General features: G+C 48.2%; 1 protein-coding gene across 1 annotated transcript in view; it reads right to left on the bottom strand.

Annotated features, from left to right (window-relative positions):
• The window catches only part of pes (pescadillo), a 62,222-nt gene extending 44,649 nt beyond the window's left edge, over positions 1–17,573 (bottom strand). The window contains exons 1-4 of the mRNA XM_072492770.1: positions 17,428–17,573; positions 14,182–14,261; positions 12,722–12,875; positions 8,299–8,408 (exon numbers count right to left, since the gene is read on the bottom strand). Of these exons, the coding sequence (XP_072348871.1) occupies positions 8,299–8,408; positions 12,722–12,875; positions 14,182–14,261; positions 17,428–17,451 (368 nt within the window). The 5' untranslated portion in view covers positions 17,452–17,573. The remainder of the gene's footprint in view (positions 1–8,298; positions 8,409–12,721; positions 12,876–14,181; positions 14,262–17,427) is intronic.
• Positions 17,574–18,594: the final 1,021 nt, after the last annotated feature.

The raw sequence follows: 18,594 nt of genomic DNA, 5'->3' as shown, positions 1-18,594 counted from the left end.
CAGGTTCCCCCCCCCCCTTGCTTCATTGAAGGTCCTTACCAGCAACGGGGCTAACAGGTCTACATACTTCCTATAAAACTCCACCGGGAACCCATCCGGCCCCGGGGCCTTCCCTGCCTGCATGCTCCCCAGTCCTTTAATCAGCTCCTCCTCCCCAATTGGCGCCCCCAAACCAGCCACCTCCTGCACCTCCACCCTCGGGAACCTCAGTTGGTCCAAGAATCGTTGCATCCCCTCTTTTCCCCCTGGGGGCTGGGACCTATACAGCTCCTCGTAAAAGGCCTTGAATGCCTCATTCACTTTCACCACACTCCGCACCGTAGTTCCCCTGCCATCCTTGATTCCACCTATTTCCCTCGCTGCCATCCTCTTATGGAGCTGATGTGCCAGCAGCCGACTCGCCTTCTCCCCATATTCATATATCGCCCCCTGTGCTTTCCTCCACTGTGCCTCTGCCTTCCCTGTGGTCAACAGGTCGAACTCCGTCTGGAGAGTTTGTCTCTCCCTGAGTAGTCCCTCATCAGGAGCCTCTACATATCTCCTGTCCACGCTTAAAATCTCCCCCACTAACCTCTCCCTTTCCCTGCCCTCTCTCTTCACCCTATGAGCCCTGATGGAGATTAACTCTCCCCTGACCATCGCCTTCAGCGCCTCCCATACTACTCCCACCTGCACCTCCCCGTTGTCGTTGGCCTCCAGATACCTTTCGATGCACCCCCGCACCCTCCCACACACTTCCTCGTCTGCCAGCAGTCCCACTTCCAGCCGCCACAACGGGCGTTGGTCCCTCTCCTCCCCCAGCTCTAGCTCCACCCAATGCGGGGCATGGTCTGAAATGGCTATGGCCGAATACTCCGTTCCCTCCACTTTCGGGATCAATGCCCTGCCGAGAACAAAAAAATCTATCCGGGAGTAGGCCTTATGTACATGGGAGAAAAAATAAAATTCTCTGGCCAAAGGCCTGGTAAATCTCCACGGATCTACTCCCCCCATCTGATCCATAAACCCCCTAAGCACCTTGGCCGCAGCCGGCCTCTTCCCTGTCCTAGATCTGGAACGATCTAATGCTGGGTCCAGCACCGTGTTAAAATCCCCACCCATTATCAAGCTCCCTACCTCCATGTCTGGAATACGCCCCAACATCCGTTTCATGAATCCAGCATTGTCCCAGTTCGGGGCATATACAGTCACCAGTACCACCTACGTCCCCTGCAACCTACAGCTCACCATCACGTATCGGCCTCCATTGTCCGCTACTATGTTCTTGGCCTCAAACGACACCCGCTTCCCCACCAATATTGCCACCCCTCTATTCTTCGCACCCAGCCCCGAATGGAACACCTGTCCTACCCATCCCTTCCTTAACCTGACCTGATCTGCCACCTTCATACGTGTCTCCTGAAGCATGGCCACGCCTGCCTTCAGTCCCTTTAGGTGCGCGAACACTCGGGCCCTCTTAACCGGCCCATTTAGGCCTCTCACATTCCACGTGATCAGCCGGATCAGCCCCCCCGCCGACTAGCCATCTCCTATCTTAGGCCAGTCCCATGCCCGTGCCTCCCGCACCCTCCAGTCCCCCAGACGAGGAACCCCCGCCCCAACCATCTCTTCCATGTTCAGTTCCCCCTCGGACAGTGCAGCAGCAACCATAATGTCCCCCCCGCTCTGCTAGATCCACATCTAGCACTTTTGCTCCCCCCATATTACTTCCGTGAGTCAGCTGACCTCTGCTTCCCCCGCCTTCCCGTTGATCTCCCCCGTGTGGGAGTCACTCTCCCCCCCTGCCAGCGCGGGGGAAAAAGCCCGCGCTTTCCTGAGCCAGCCCCACCCCCTGTGGCGCAGCTCCTGTTGCGGCCATTGTCCCAGTTCCCCCATCCCCGAGTCTCACCTCCCTCCAGCACCGACGCCCACATTCCCCACCACCTTGTCTACAGGAAAAAAAAAAGAATTTTTAACCAGAACTCTACCCACATCCCCATCCATCATCCCACCCATGAAATATTCTTTACCCATATTTACAACCAACATCCCACCCCACAACCACAGCCCCTCAGTTCGAGTCCAATTTTTCTATTTGGATAAAGGTCCAAGCCTCTTCTGGCGTTTAAAAATAATGGTGTCGATCCTGAGAAGTGACCCACAGTCGCGCAGGCTGCAGCATGCCGAACCGGACTCTTTTTTTATGCAGCACCGCCTTGGCCCGGTTGAAGCCAGCTCTCCTCTTTGCCACCTCCGCTCTCCAATCCTGGTATACTCGGATCACCGCGTTCTCCCATCTACTGCTCCGCACCTTCTTGGCCCATCTCAGAACACTTTCTTTGTCCGCGAAGCGATGGAACCTTGCCACTATTGCCCTTGGCGGCTCATCAGCCTTGGGTCTCCTCGCCAGGACCCGGTGAGCCCCTTCCAACTCCAGGGGGCTCGGAGAGGCCTCCGCACCCATCAGCGAATGGAGCATCGTACTCACATACGCCCCGGCATCAGCTCCCTCCACTCCTTCGGGGAGACCTAGAATCCGGAGATTCTTCCTCCTCGACCTGTTCTCCAGGACCTCGAGGTACTCGGCCCAACTCCTGTGCGCCTCCATTTTTACCGCCAGGCCCAGGATCTCGTCCTCGTTCGCGCTCATTTTGTCCCTCACCTCACGAAGCTCCACCGCCTGGGCCTTCTGGGTCTCCTTCAGCCCCTCGATCGCCAACAGCATTGGCGCCAGCACCTCCTTTTTAAGCTCCTCCACACAGCGCTGAAGGAACTCCTGCTGGTCCGGCCCCCATGCTGCTCGATCTCCGCCCTCCGCCATCTTGTTTTCCCCCCCTCGTTTTTGCCGCTGCTGCAGAGCCTCTTTCTCCGACGCTCCACCGCTAATTTCTGCCATAAAACGTAAGGGGGGGACCTTATTTCACCTTCCCACACGGGATTAAATCAAAAAATTTCCGTTGGGGCTCCTCTGGAGCCCAAAAGTCCGTTATAGCGGGAGCTGCTGAAATGTGCGGCTTAGCTCCGCATCGCCGCAACCGGAAGTCTTCAGGTCACTGTAAAGGCGGCACGGTAGCACAGTGGTTAGCATTGTTGCTTCACAGCTTCAGGGACCCCGGTTTGATTCCTGGCTTGGGTCACTGTCTGTGCAGAGTCTGCACATTCTCCCTGTGTCTGCGTGGGTTTCCTCCGTGCTCCGGTTTCCTCCCACAAGTCCCGAAAGACACGCTTGTTAGGTGAATTGGACATACTAAATTCTCCCTGTGTGCACCCGGACAGGCGCCGGAGTGTGGTGACTAGGGGATTTTCACAGTAACTTACTTGCAGTGTTAATGCAAGCTGACTTGTGACACTCATGAAGATTATTTTTTAAAAAGGGACTAATATTTAAGCATGGACTGTAAAGACATCATTAGGCAGGTTCTGTATTTTCAAGTTTGAAAATTGTGCCAAGAATCAGTAAGCTAATATCAGCAATGGTGACTATATAATGACATGGTTGTCTTAAAAACCAGGGTCACAAAACACCCTACTGGAAAGGAACTCTGCTGTGCTGACCTGGATTTCAGTAAAGCGTTTGATAAGGTTCCCCATGGTAGGCTACTGCAGAAAATACGGAGGCATGGGATTCAGGGTGATTTAGCAGTTTAGATCAGAAATTGGCTAGCTGGAAGAAGACAAAGTGTGGTGGTTGATGGGAAATGTTCAGACTGGAGTCCAGTTACTATTGGTGTACCACAAGGATCTGCTTTGGGGCCACTGCTGTTTGTCATTTTTATAAATGACCTGGAGGAGGGCGTAGAAGGATGGGTGAGTAAATTTGCAGATGTCGGTGGAGTTGTGGACAGTGCGGAAGGATGTTACAAGTTGCAGAGGGACATAGATAAGCTGCAGCGCTGGGCTGAGAGGTGGCAAATGGAGTTTAATGCAGAAAAGTGCGAGGTGATTCATTTTGGAAGGAATAACAGGAAGACGGAGTACTGGGCTGATGGTAAGATTCTTGGCAGTGTGGATGAGCAGAGAGATCTCGGTGTCCATGTACATAGATCCCTGAAAGTTGCCACCCAGGTTGAGAGGGTTGTTAAGAAGGCGTACGGTGTGTTAGCTTTTATTGGTAGAGGGATTGAGTTTCGGAGCCATGAGGTCATGTTGCAGCTATACAACACTCTGGTGCGGCCGCATTTGGAGTATTGCGTGCACTTCTGGTCGCCGCATTATAGGAAGGATGTGGAAGCATTGGAAAGGGTGCAGAGGAGATTTACCAGAATGTTGCCTGGTATGGAGGGAAGATCTTATGAGGAAAGGCTGAAGGACTTGAGGCTGTTTTCGTTAGAGAGAAGACGGTTAAGAGGTGACTTAATTGAGGCATACAAGATGATCAGAGGATTGGATAGGGTGGACAGTGAGCCTTTTTCCTCGGATGGTGATGTCTAACACGAGGGGACATACCTTTAAATTGAGGGGAGATAGATATAAGACAGATGTCAGAGGTAGGTTCTTTACTCAGAGAGTAGTAAGGGCGTGGAATGCCTTGCCTGCAACAGTAGTGGACTCACCAACACTAAGGACATTCAAATGGTCATTGGATAGACATATGGACAAGAAGGGAATAGTGTAGATGGGCTTTCGAGTGGTTTCACAGGTCGGCGCAACATCGAGGGCCGAAGGGCCTGTACTGCGCTGCAACGTTCTATGTTCTATGTTATCTGGCCTACCTGCGAGTGATTCTGGACTCAGAGCAATGTGGTTGACTCTCATCTGTCCTCTGAAATAACCTCGCAAGGCACTCAGTTAAGGGCAAATAGAAAGTTTTGAGGCATAATCGTTAAGACTCATAATAATAATAATCTTTATTGTCACAAGAGAGAATGCGAAAACTCCACATGGACAGTGACCCGGGGCCGAGATTGAACCCGGGCCCTCAGCGCTGTAAAGCAGCTGTGCAACCGTGCCGCCCGTCAAGGTGCAGTTTGGAGTGCTCCTTATAGAAAGGGCATTACAACTACAGAAAACATACAGTGCAGGTTTATTAAGATATTACCAGAAATTGGAAATTATAATTTTCAGGAAAAGGGATAATGGGCGGTATGGTGTCATAGTGGATAGCACTGCTGCCTCACAGCGCCAGGGACCTGGGTTCAATTCTGGCCTTGGGGACGGTCTGTGCAGAGTTTGTAAATTCTCCCAGCGTCTGCGTAGGTTTCCTCCGGGTGCTCTGTTTTCCACAGTCCAAACATGTGAAGGATTGACGGATTGACCATGATCAATGCACGGGGTTATGGTGGGGGAGTGGGCATAAGTAGAATGCTCATTTGGAGGGTGGATGCAGACTCGATGGGCCAAATGGCCTCCTTCTGCACTGTAGGGATTTTATTGATTATTTCCACTGCACAGCAAGTTAAAATAATTTAATAAAGACTTTTATATAACAGATGTACTGCCGTGATTCAAGTAGGTGGCACACCAGCACCTTCTAAAACACAATTCAGGATGGGAACCAAATGTTGCCCTTGCATCCTATGAAACAATTTTAAAAAGCAAATCATTTTGAACAGAGAAATAATTTTCTGATTTTGCAGTCAGTGAAGAGACCATCAATTTAAAACGATCAGAGAATTGAGGAGTGGGTAGGAAAAACTTTCAGTGAGGATTGATGGTGTGTGGAATGCTTTTCCAACAATGCGTCGGGAATTATTTGCAAGTAGCGGAAAATACAGAACCACGTGAAAAAGCAGGTGTGGAAATAATTGCTGAAAGCCCTCCTTCATTGTTGCTTTCTGTTAAACAGTTCTGGAGGTCATGTGAGGAAACTGTAACGCTTTTGCACGCACTGGTAAATTAAGAATCACTGGATCAGAGTATAAATGCGCCCTCCGGGTAGTAGAAATTATGTTATGCCACCTGAAACAGTGCCACACAATGACTTAACTGAGGTACTACAACAGCTAGAAATCAAACAGCTAACAAAACAGGCAGATTTTTTAAAAAGTTTCAAAAATATCAAAAACCTTTTTTAATTCACCCTGGTCCGGCACATATGGTCTCTCTCCAATTCTTTCAGAGATCATTTCTTTTCATTTGTGATGGACCAGTTTGCCTATCTTTTTGAACTTTGTCCATTAACTTGGGAGGTGCATTTCCCAAGAGTTTTACCCTCGCCCACTCTGTTCCTAACAGATAACCTCCTCCATTATTTGCCCAATATTTTGGATTCTTAATATTCAGATAGCATCCGCTTAGTTTAGACAAATTCCATTCTTGGCTGAAGGAACGTATCCCAACCTCATCCATAACCTTCAAGTGGCAGTAAAAGTTTCACTGTTCACTTTGTCAACACCGCAGTTTCTCTCTGTCTTTCTCTCCTTTTCCCCGCAAAATGTACTTTAAAAAAAATCTTATTTGAAAGTCCAAACCAATCTATTGTTTAGACTGATCCAACATCTGAAAGGGGTTGTCCAGCAACTCTCTTGCACTCAGACAGGATATAGGACAATAAAGCAGGTCAGAAAGTTCCTTTATTACTTCAAGGCTGCAATCTCTTCTCTCTTTATTTTGAAAAACCTCGTTCCTAACATACGGCAAATCTAGGATGAACCAATTTTTGGACACAAGTTTCAAAAGAAACCCTACAAATTTAAGTGATATCCAACTTGTTCCTATACTTCAGGGGACCAAAATGCAGAGTGAGCACTGTACACACATCGGTCAGTATACGTAAAGAATACCATAATGTGGAGATGCCGCCGTTGGACTGGGATGGGCACAGCAAGAAGTCTTGCAACACCAGGTTAAAGTCCAACAGGTTTGTTTTGAATTTGTAAAGAATACTAAGATTAGCATGAGAGGGGCAGCACGGTGGCGCAGTGAGTAGCACTGCTGCCTCAGAGCGCGTAGCACTGCTGCCTCACAGCGCCGAGGTCCCAGGTTCGATCCCGGCTCTGAGTCACTGTCCGTGTGGAGTTTGCACATTTTCCCCGTGTCTGAGTGGGTTTCGCCCCCACAACCCAAAGATGTGCAGGCTAGGTGGATTGGCCATGCTAAACTGCCCCTTAATTGGAAAAAATGAATTGGGTACTATAAAAAAAATTTTAATTTTTTTTAAAAAGATTAGCATGAGATTTTTCAGACATGATCTCCCCAAACTCTTAATTTTGAGATTCCACAAGGAGGCAAAAAAAAAACACCCAGAAAAGTAGTTTACTATTCAGTTCAAAATTACCAAATTAACAGTGCCTCATCAGTGACAAGAGCACACGGTTCCAAACAGGCACCCTCCCCCATTTCACCATCACCCTTCCACTGGAAGGTCATAAATATGGTCCTGCAATATTTTATTGGTTTCAGTTGTAGCTCAATGGACAGCACTTCCGCCCAAGTCAGATTAAGTTCCACTCCAGGGACCTGAGCTCAAAGATCTAGCCTAACACTCCGGTGGAACACTGAAGGAGGGCTACATTGTCTTTTTTTAAATAAATGTAGAGTACCCAATTCATTTTTTCCAATTAAAGGGCAATTTAGCGTGTTCAATCCACCTACTTTGCACATCTTTGGGTTGTGGGGGGGGGGGGGGGGGGGGCCTTCATTGTCAAGAGGTTTTGGATGTGAATTTAAACCAAAGTCCATTACATCCAAGACCAACGGGACTATTTTGAAGAACAGGGGAGTGCTCCCAGGTGTCCTGGCCAATATTTATGCCTCAGCCAGCATCATAAAACAGATTATCGCATTACCTCATGCTGATTGTGGGGTTTCACAAGAGCACAAATTGGTTGTCATGTTTCCGTGGCTACACTGGCTGTAAACCACATTGAGACAATGCAGATCCATTATCTCTTAAGAATGATTTCATTAAAAGCTGTTCTACTTTGAGAAATGTGGTAATTTCTCAAAAACAAACACAAAATTCTAAACTTCAGAGTGCGTGAACCCGAAATAATTTGAAATGCAGGCTGCAATTTCTAAGTTCATCCCAAGGTCAATTTGTGAAGTGTGAGTAAAACACAAAATATTGGCGGGACCATTATAAAATCGAATTGAACCCGAAAATATAGCTTTGAAAATGTTGTACAGTTGTGGATAACCATCATACCCAGCTATTTAGTTCACACAAGCCAAACAAAAAGGAAAACTGTAATTGTGTTGGGCTCCCTTGAGAGACTGTGAACCAGCTTTTCAATTTTACTGTACCTAATGTACCCAAGGCTAAATATGTGGGGCACACCTTTCAAGTCATTTGAAACACATTTAATGAACAATAGGAACAATGCAAATGACAGAATAAGATCGCCTTTATGCACATGAATGAATTGCTCCAGAAATTACCTTTCTTTGACAACATGATCTAGTTTGTACGCAGGTTTATTATCCTTAAGCCTTTCAACTGTACCCCATTCAGCTTTTCCATAGGCTTTACGGAGTTTCCTGACAAATACCTGAAAAAGCATAAACATGCATCAACAGTTTTGCTTTTGTCATAATCTTGATGCAAGTTTCTTGGAAAATGGCTGTAGAATGTAATATAATCCAGAGTTATAGAATAGAAACAGAATTCGAAGGCAATGGAAAGTAAAACTGAAATCTTCTTGGAACAGTTGTTCCTTTATTTGTTTTAAATTTGCCCCATCGGAGTTTCATTTCTTTGCGGTTAAAGTAATTGTAAATCCATTCATACAGGTCTTTCAAGGGTAGCAACAGAATGAACAACTGGTCTAGCACAAACTACTTGGGAGTTCCTTGCTATAGTTAAATTCCAGAATGGTTAGACATATAGGACAGTCATCATAACCAGCTGAATTAAAACAGACATGGCATCGGGCGTTGGAAGAATGGAGAGTTGTGGGGGAGAGGTTTTAGGGAAGGGTGTACATGGCAGGGATTAAGGTGATAGGGAGGGGAGAGGCCACTCAGGGTATTAAATACAAATCTGAGAATTTTAGATTGGAGGTATTGAGGGACTAAGAGCTAATGCAGGACAGGGGTGATGGGTTGATGAGTGAACAGGAGCTGGTGTAGGATCAGATATGGGCAGCAGAGTATATACAAGATGTGGGTGCGTGTTTGGCCTAGAGAGTATTGGACGAGTTAAGCCTCGAGATACCAAAGGCATGAGTGACTATTTAAGCACCAGGTCAGCCAAGGCAAGTGATGCTAAAGACGGAAGTAAGTTGTCTTCGGGAAGAAGATTACAAGGTCAGAACCTAAGCCTGTGTTGAAGATGGTGAAGTTATTTTTTTTAAAAATAAATTACCCAATTATTTTTTTTTCAATTAAGGGGCAATTTAGCGTGGCCCAAACCACCTAACCTGCACATCTTTGGGTTGTGGAGGTGAAACCCACGCAGGCATGGGGAGAATGTGCAAACTCCACACGGACAGTGACCCAGGGCCGGGATTCGAACCCGGGTCCTCTGCGCTGTAGTCCTAGTGCGAACCACTGCGCCACATGCCACCCTAAGATGGTGAAGTTCTGAACAATCGGTTACAACACGAGAGGGGCATGGTTGCACAGTGGTTAGCACAGTTGCTTCACAGCTCCATGGTCGCAGGTTCAATTCCCGGCTTGGGTCACTGTGTGTGCGTAGTTTGCATTTTCTCCCCATGTCTATGTGGGTTTCCTCTGGGGCTCCGGTTTCCTCCCACAATCCAAAGATGTGCAGGTTAGATGGATTGGCCTTGCTAAATTGCCCGTGTCCAAAAAAAGGTTGGATGGGGTTACGGGGATAGGGTGGGGGTGTGGTCTTTGGAAGGGTGCTCTTTCCAAAGGCCGGTGCAGACTCGATGGGCCAAATGGCCTCCTTCTGAACAGTAAATTATATGATTCTATGAGATAACGTCCATGAAAAAGAAGGAATCAATGCCAAGAGCAGTGGGCTTGTGGTGGGGCCACAAGCAATACCTTTAATTGTAATGTTTAACTGGAAGAAATTGCACCTCATAAAGACTGGATATCAACAAGTGGTCTGACAACACCCAAGCTGCAGAAGGATTGAGAAAAGTGGAGATGGCGTACAGCCGAAAGTGTACACGTGGAAGCTGACCGTGCCCTCTTTTTAAAGAAAAAAAATACAATGTTGCTACGGGGCAACAGCTAAATGATGTAGAGGGAGGTCTGGAAGGACAGTGCAGAAGTAACAACTAAAGCCATTGCTAGAGATGCTCTGGCTATTGTTGCGAATACCTAGTTTGTGATTCATGTGTTTTAGATTATCACTTCTAGCTGGATGTTAAAGTGTTTACCTTACAAGGTCAGAGGGAGAGGTGTAAACATTTCAATAATGAATTACCCATATCTGGACCTCTGGATAGAGCCAGTATGTCTATCATTATCTTAATAAAAGCTAGAAACTAGCAATTCTGGGGGAAAATCGTAAAACTCCATTAGATAGAAATTATTCATATGGGTTGCAGAATCAAAGAGTTGGTTTGAAGGTAAAATAATTTGTTTGCATTTCTGGTTGAGTCACCCCAAAACATGTCATGTTGTCTTGAAGGTGCAAGTGATTCAGAGTGGAACCGTGATTAGAATGTTATTTTATTTACTTTACCTGAGCGTGGTGGTTGACAGGCGCAAGCAGTTCAATTTTGGAACAGAGGCAGTTGTAGCATTGCTGTGGTAAAGGTTACTTGAATAGAAACAATGTGCAAAAGTGCAGGGAAAGGGCAGGGGAATGGCACTAAGCCATGATGCTCTTTGGAGAGCCAGTGCAGACATAATGGGCCAAATGGCCTCCTTCTGTGCTGTAGCAATTCGGTGATTTATTGGACTGAGGGAGCCAATAGGTGATAGTCAGTTAGGTCTGCATTTCAACTTCATCATTCGCCACATGGATTGTGGGTGAGTCTTTATTTTAGTTCAGCTTTCCCAAGGTAAAATTTGCTTAATTTGCAGCGTGTGGAATAAATTTACAGTAGCTCTCACAGAGTTTTGTGACAGAAAACAAGTGAGCAGAATTAGCTTGTGAAGCTGTAGTAAGGCAGTTGGATATTTGCCGGCAACGTAAATGAGAAGCTGAGGCATCTACTGTTGTGAGGTTGGTAGAGGAAAAGGTGGACGGTCACATAGCCAAAAAGCTACTAGAAGGACCTCCACAGAATTTTTCCTCGGAGGTATAGCTGGAATCCGAAGGTGAAATAAAGGAAATTCTGGAGGGTTGTAACATACCTTTTTGATTGGAAAAGTGAAAGGAACATTTGTAACATCAGGGAACTCTTGGGGGTGGGACAGGGGAAAGCAAAGGTGGAAACGAGATGATAGCAAAAGTCTTTTTAAGCTATTGTGTTATTAGTGGTGCTTGCATTGTTTAATTCAATTCTTTTTTCCAAACAATAAAGTTTGTTTTTGATTTAAACATTCAATCTAATGGCGTAGTTCTGCCAGGTAATTACTCGCCGTTTGAATTTCTTCTTTAAATGTTCACAGTCCCTGCTAGAATCGCAACATCTGGAGAGAACAAACCCACTGAGCTGGACAAGGGTGGAAAGATATTGAGAAGGATGACGGGGGTTGACCATCTTGACAGAAGTCAAGCAGGGGTAATGCCCAATGGTCACAGCCATGGAGAATGCCACCCGTTACTTTCGTTTAGATTGTTTCAGTACTTTGGCAGTAGTGGATGCAACAGCACATTCAAGAATTTTGGATAGGCGAAAGTTTGGAGAGGGGCAACAGTTTGCAAGGATAGACAAATCAAGATTATCTTTGAGGATGTAACAATGGCAATTTTGAAAGATGGGGTGATGGTGCCTTTGAAAACCAAGCCATGGTGGAGACAGAGGGTTGCAGATGAGGAAGCTGGGTGATCAGCAGTTCACTGAAATGAGGGTGAAGGGAACAGGATCTCATGGAAAGAGGGGGAACAGGAGAAAAAAGAGAAAAAGACATGTGTTCAAAGTTGGGACAGCTTTCTTTCTATGGGTTGGAGGAGGAGCTGCAGCTCAATGATGGTTTCAACCTTAATGACAGACGTCCAGGACCTCTTTGCACTTGCTATTGGAAGGACAGGTGGAGGAGATGGGTTCAAAGAAACAGTTGCTTGTGAAGAGATGCTACCGGCTACCTTTTATTTCCAGGATCATCCTCAAATGGTGGGACAGTTTTAGGAGGCGAGTCAAGAATAACAGAGCAAACTATGCTCTTCGTGACCCAAAGGTCTTTGGGGGAATTAAGAGATTTCAAATGAAAATATGCTGAAGATGTAGGCTGAAGAAAAACAATGCTTCAAATTTCCACCAGAGAACACAAAAATTATAATTTTTAAACTTACCATTACAAGAAAAGTTGCCTTAAATGTAGACACAAACTTTCCCAGAACATGTCTGAGACTTTTGAATGGAAGAATGGATGGTGAAAATACAAATTATTACTCATTTTGAGCAATTTGCCTATTGGTTTCATACCAACCTTGTATAAACTGAGACCAGAAATCCTGTTATCACAGGCTCAGGCGTTCTTGGAGTAAGGAATTGAAAATAAAACAGGAAGATGAACAGGCCTCATGATTTTGAGGGTGTATTTCTCCTAAACTAAAATTTTCAGCCAAAAGTCTGAAAAAAGTGATGCAGTGAGAAAGTGATGCAACAGCAATAACATAGAAAAAGTGGAAACCAAATAAACCTTTGATGGTGTACCACAGAATTTGAAGATTCATTGGACCAGAAAACAATCTGATGTCTGGTGTTTCCAAAACATGCATATTCCATATTATTCACTTAAGACTTAAACTGGAAACAAGAGATTGCAAACTTACTTTATAATCACGAAACTTGTTCACAATAGGCTCGTGCAACAAGAACCGGATATCTTTGATGAGATAGAAAGTACGTGGAGCAGTTGAACCTTTGTTAACCTTTTTCTTGTGTTTAGGTTCATGAGGATAAATACCCTTCAGGATGCATAATCGCCTATTGAAAGAAATAAAGCACATCTCATCCAAGTTCTTTTTTAAAAATATAAATGATTCTGCCTACACGTCCCGCTGCCTTGGGAAAGCGGCAGCATAATCAAAGACACTTCCCACCCGGGTTATTCTCTCTTCCAACATCTTCCATACAAAAGTCTGAGAAAGGTTCAAAAACAGCTTCTTCCCTGCTGTTACCAAACTCCTGAATGACCCTCTTATGAACTGAACTGATCTCTTCACATATCTGTTCTACTGATTAGTACTACACTCCATATGCTCACCCAATGCCTGCACCTATGTATTCACGTGGTATATTTATGCGTGCCTTATGTTTTTCATGTATGGAACGATCTGCCTGGACTGTACGCAAAACAATACTTTTCACTGTACACAGGATAATAAATCAAAGTCAATTCACCACAGAAATAAATTTGCTCAATAAGCCTCTTTTTTTTTTTTGATGGGCTTTTGCAACAGTTGCTACTGATACTCATTTGTGCCTTTTTCTGCATTATTCCAACGCTCCCCTTGCGACCCTACTCTCTCATCTTCCGCCCTATGTAAACGAGAGCTCAAACAGACTCTGCTACCTATATCCTAACTCGCACTCATCCATCACCATGTGCCAGCTGACATTCATTGGTTCCTGCTCCAGTAACACTTCCATTTTAAAATTCTCACCCAGTTTTTAAATCTCTCCATGGTCTTCCCTCCACCATCACTGATCCCCTCCAGCATAAAATTAGAGACCCAGTGGTTAACAAGATATGTTTTCACAAATTCTGAATGACTAATCACAACTCCACTCAGCTTTCTGCGGCAGCTCCACTAAAATCGAAGAGAGGAGTGCAAAGGCATTGTGTGTCGATTCACTTCTCTGTGGCATGTGTAAATTTTGAAAAGCACTCTCAAAGAATTTAATATCCTACCAACAGCATGGCGACCAGTATTGGGGCAGCATGGTGGCACAGTGGTTAGCACTGCTGCCTCACGGCACCGAGGACCCGGTTTCGATCCCGGTCCCGGGTCACTGTCCGTGTTTGCACATTCTCCCAGTGTTTGTGTGGGCCTCACCCCCCACAACCCAAAAATGTCCAGGGTAGATGGATTGGCCACGCTAAATTTATATTAAAACCTTCCGACCAGTATTGGACACAATACTCTAGAAGTGGTTTCAATGCTGTCTTGTGCAATGTCACCTATTTTGATTCATAATAATGGTTTAATTAGGGGGAAAAAATAATGTAATCTTGTGAATAACTTATAGCCCATTCTAAACATGTAACTTACTCCACAAGATATTTTACCTGAAATCTGCGAGACTGAGCTGCAGCTTCTTCCTGGCTTTATTTCTGGTAATGTAGTTTGTGGCAGCTCCTCTTTCATGCTGATCAAAAAGAAAAAGTGTTTTATTTTCACGCAGAATATAAAATCTTAACTCGCAACGTCAGTATACCAGCTTCTTGGAGGGGGGGCAACGGAGATGGGTGAGAATACCAGCTTCTTGGGGGGGGGGGGGGGGGGGGGGGGGGGAAGAGAGCACGGAGATGGGTTATTATACTAGCTGTTGCTGTCGGTGGGCAGAATGCCAGCTGCTGGGGCCATGGGTTGTTTATGTCAGCTGCTGGGGTCGGGAGGATGGTATGCCAGCTGCTGGAGTTGACATGGAGAGAATTTGCAAACTGCACACGGAAAATGACCAGGGGCCGGGATCAAACCCGGGTCCTCGGCGCCTTAAGGCAGCAGTGCTAACCACTGTACCAGCGTGCCACCCCTACCATTTGCCTTCTTTACTGCCTGCTGTACCTACGTGCTTACTTTCAGCGACTGATGACGAGGACACCAAGGTCTCGATGAGTATCCACCTTTCTCAATTTATAGCCATTCAAATTATAATCTGCCTTCTCATTTTTGCTGCCAAAGCAGATAACCTCACATTTATCCATATTACACGGCATCTGCCATCCATATGCCCACTCACGCAGCCTGTCCAAATCCCGCTGAAGTATCTCTGAATCCTCCTCACAGCTCACCCTCCCACCCAACTTTGCATCATCTGCAAATTTAGATCCCTTGTCCAAATCATCAATATATAATGTGAACTGCTGGGGTGCGAGAACAGATCCCTGCAGTAAAGGCAAGGCAAAGGTAAATTTTGCCATAGTCCCAGATGACTATGGGCTGCTTTCCCCTTTGAGGGGGGAGAACTGACTGGTGATGATTTAACCTTTTTAAAATAAATTTAGAGTACCCAATTATTTTTTTTCCCAATTAAGGGGCAATTTTGCGTGGCCAATTCACCTACCTTGCACATGTTTGGGTTGTGTGGTGAAACGTACTCAGACACAGGGAGAATGTGCAAACATCACACGGGCAATGACCCAGGTTCGGGATCGAACACGGGTCCTCAGCGCTGTGAGACAGCAGGGGGAGGCGAGGGTGGCGGGACAGTATACCAGTGCTGGGGTCTGGAGGGGAACAGTATATCATAGAATATACAATGCAGAAGGAGGCCATTCGGTCCATCGAGCCTGCGTCGACCCACTTTAAGCCCTCACTTCCACCCCATCCCCATAACCCCCTCCTAAACTTTTTGGACACCAAGGGCAATTTAGCATGGCCAATCCACCTAACCTGCACGTCTTTGGACTGTGGGAGGAAACCGGAGCACCCGGAGGAAACCCACGCAGACACGGGGAGAACGTGCAGACTCTGCACAGACAGTGACCCAGCGGGGATTCGAACCTGGGACCCTGGCGCTGTGAAGCCTCAGTGCTATCCACTTGTGCTATCGTGCTGCCCTGAGCTGCTGGGGTCGGGGGGGGGGGCCAGGGGTGTATACCAGTGCTGGGGTCAAGGGGAGGGGAGGGATTACCAGTGGTGGGGTCTGGGAGGGATTAGCAGTGGTGGGGTCTGGGGGGGAGGGGGGGGGGCATTACCAGTGGTGGGGTCTGGGGGGGCCATTACCAGTGATGGGGTCTTGCGGGGTGGGGGGGACATTACCAGTGGTGGGATCTGGGGGTGGAGGGGGCATTACCAGTGGTGGGGTCTGGGGGTGGGGCATTACCAGTGGTGGGGTCTGGGGGTGGGGCATTGCTAGTGGTGGGGTATGTGGGGGTGGGGGAGATATTACCAGTGGTGGGGTCTGTGGGGGGGGGGCATTACCAGTGGGGCGGGGCATTACCAGTGGTGGGGGTCATTACCAGTGGTGGGGGTCATTACCAGTGGTGGGGGTCATTACCAGTGGTGGGGGTCAATACCAGTGGTGGGGTCTGGGGGGGGGGGCATTACCAGTGGCGGGGTCTGGGGGGCATTACCGGTGGTGGGGTTTGGGGGGGGCATTACCAGTGGTGGGGTCTGGGGGGGGGCATTACTAGTGGTGGGGTCTGGGGTGCATTACCAGTTGTGGGGTCTGGGGGCATTACCAGTGGCAGGGTATGGGGGGGCATTACCAGTGGTGGGGTATGGGGGGGGGATTACCAGTGGTGGGGTATGGGGGGGGATTACCAGTGGTGGGGTCGGTGGGGGGATTACCAGTGGTGGGGTCGGGGGGGGGCATTACCAGTGGTGGGGTCGGGCATTACCAGTGGTGGGGTCGGGGGGGGGGCATTACCAGTGGTGGGGTCTTGCAGGGTGGGGGGGACATTACCAGTGGTGGGATCTGGGGGTGGAGGGGGCATTACCAGTGGTGGGGTCTGGGGCATTACCAGTGGTGGGGTCTGGGGGTGGGGCATTGCCAGTGGTGGGGTATGTGGGGGTGGGGAGATATTACCAGTGGTGGGGTCTGTGGGGGGGCATTACCAGTGGTGGGGGTCATTACCAGTGGTGGGGGTCATTACCAGTGGTGGGGTCTGGGGGGGGGGGGGTCATTACCAGTGGTGGGGTCTGGGGGGCATTACTAGTGGTGGGGTCTGGGGTGCATTACCAGTTGTGGGGTCTGGGGGCATTACCAGTGGCGGGGTATGGGGGGGCATTACCAGTGGTGGGGTATGGGGGGGGGGATTACCAGTGGTGGGGTATGGGGGGGGGGCATTACCAGTGGTGGGGTATGGGGGGGATTACCAGTGGTGGGGTCGGGGGGGGGGGATTACCAGTGGTGGGGGGGGGGGATTACCAGTGGTGGGGCGGGGGGGGCATTACCAGTGGTGGGGTCGGGGGGGAGGGGCATTACCAGTGGTGGGGTCGGGGGGGGGGCATTACCAGTGGTGGGGTCGGGGGGGTGGGCATTACCAGTGGTGGGGTCGGGGGGGTGGGCATTACCAGTGGTGGGGTCGGGGGGGTGGGCATTACCAGTGGTGGGGTCGGGGGGGTGGGCATTACCAGTGGTGGGGTCTTGCAGGGTGGGGGGGACATTACCAGTGGTGGGGTCGGGGCAATACCAGTGGTGGGGTCTTGGGGGGGGGGGGGGGGTAAAATATCAGCTGCTGGGCTGAGGCCTGTCCCGATTTAAAGCCCCGCGGTTTCCAGAACGGCGGGGCTCGCGGTGATGTCCGTCCCTCGGAACCCCCTCCCCCAGTTTCCCCCCCCCATTCCTCTCTCCCCTCCCTCGGTACCTTCTTCTTCTCCAGTCCCCCCATCACCGCCGGCTCGCTCCGCACATGGACAATAAGGAAAGACCCCGTGACCTGGATACAGAGCTGGCTGCCTCGCGCCGCTCGCTAATTGCGCATCAGGAAACAAAATTCAGAAAACAACACCGCAAATTTATATCGTTGAGAACTATTTTTTAATCGTCATTTTTTTTCAAATGGCATGGAAAATAATCAACTGCCATGAATTAATCCCGGGCGGTAGGTGGGCTCCTGAAATGTGGCCTGTCCTGTGTCAGGGAGCAGGGGGGCGGCCCGCCCTCTGACATTAACAGGTGATATCATTGAGAGGGTTAAAATGCTGAAGCAGTTCCAAAGGGACGATATCGGGAAACCGTTTTCTCTGGATACAGGGTGACCGGATTTTCAAAAGTCAAACTCGGGACAGGTTAAAAGCCGGGGAGGGGGGGCGGAGCTCTGATGTGATCATTGACATGTTGAGCGACCAGTGGCAGGAATGTGGGGGCGGGGCGGCCGGGGTCATGTGACGCCGTCTGAGTTGGCATCAACCCTCAATGGTCATAAATCATGTCACAACACAGCTGCCAAGTGCCTCTCCCACCTCAACTGCTGCAGTGTCCAGTCACAGTGGACACCAGTGGGCTGTTAAATTGGGGGGGGGGGGGTGTCTGGTGTCTTTTGTATCTCTCCTCTCTCAACTTAAACCTATGCTATCTAGTTCTATTCTCCTCTACCTTTGGGAAAAGATGTTGACTAAGAGGGTTGTGATTTTTGCGAGTTTAACACCAGCTTGCCGTGAGCAGACAACAGTAATACCATTCCAACACTGACAATGTGTTTGTGGGCTGACAGCAAAGCGCACCATTTGCTGCTGAAATTTGAAAAATACAAAGGCACCCCTCTCCATGATGCAACCTCTCAGTAAACTGGACCAAAGTAAAATAGGTTTTCATTGCAAGTATATTTTTCCTTAAGTATGAAGAACAAAGCTGTACACAGTACTCCAGGTGTTGCCTCAGCAAGGACCTGCACAGCTTCCCTACTTTTATACGCCATCCCTCTTGCAATAAAGGCCAACATTCCATTTGCCTTCCTAGTTGCTCTACCTACTTGTTTGCAAACTCTTCACTTCATAGAATAGAATCCCTACAGTGCATAAGGAGGCCATTT

This window comes from Scyliorhinus torazame, chromosome 1 (assembly GCF_047496885.1).
Source record: "Scyliorhinus torazame isolate Kashiwa2021f chromosome 1, sScyTor2.1, whole genome shotgun sequence".
Lineage (NCBI taxonomy): Eukaryota > Metazoa > Chordata > Chondrichthyes > Carcharhiniformes > Scyliorhinidae > Scyliorhinus > Scyliorhinus torazame.
Note: the sequence above shows the minus strand (reverse complement) of the source record. Positions and strands in the feature narration are given on the sequence as shown.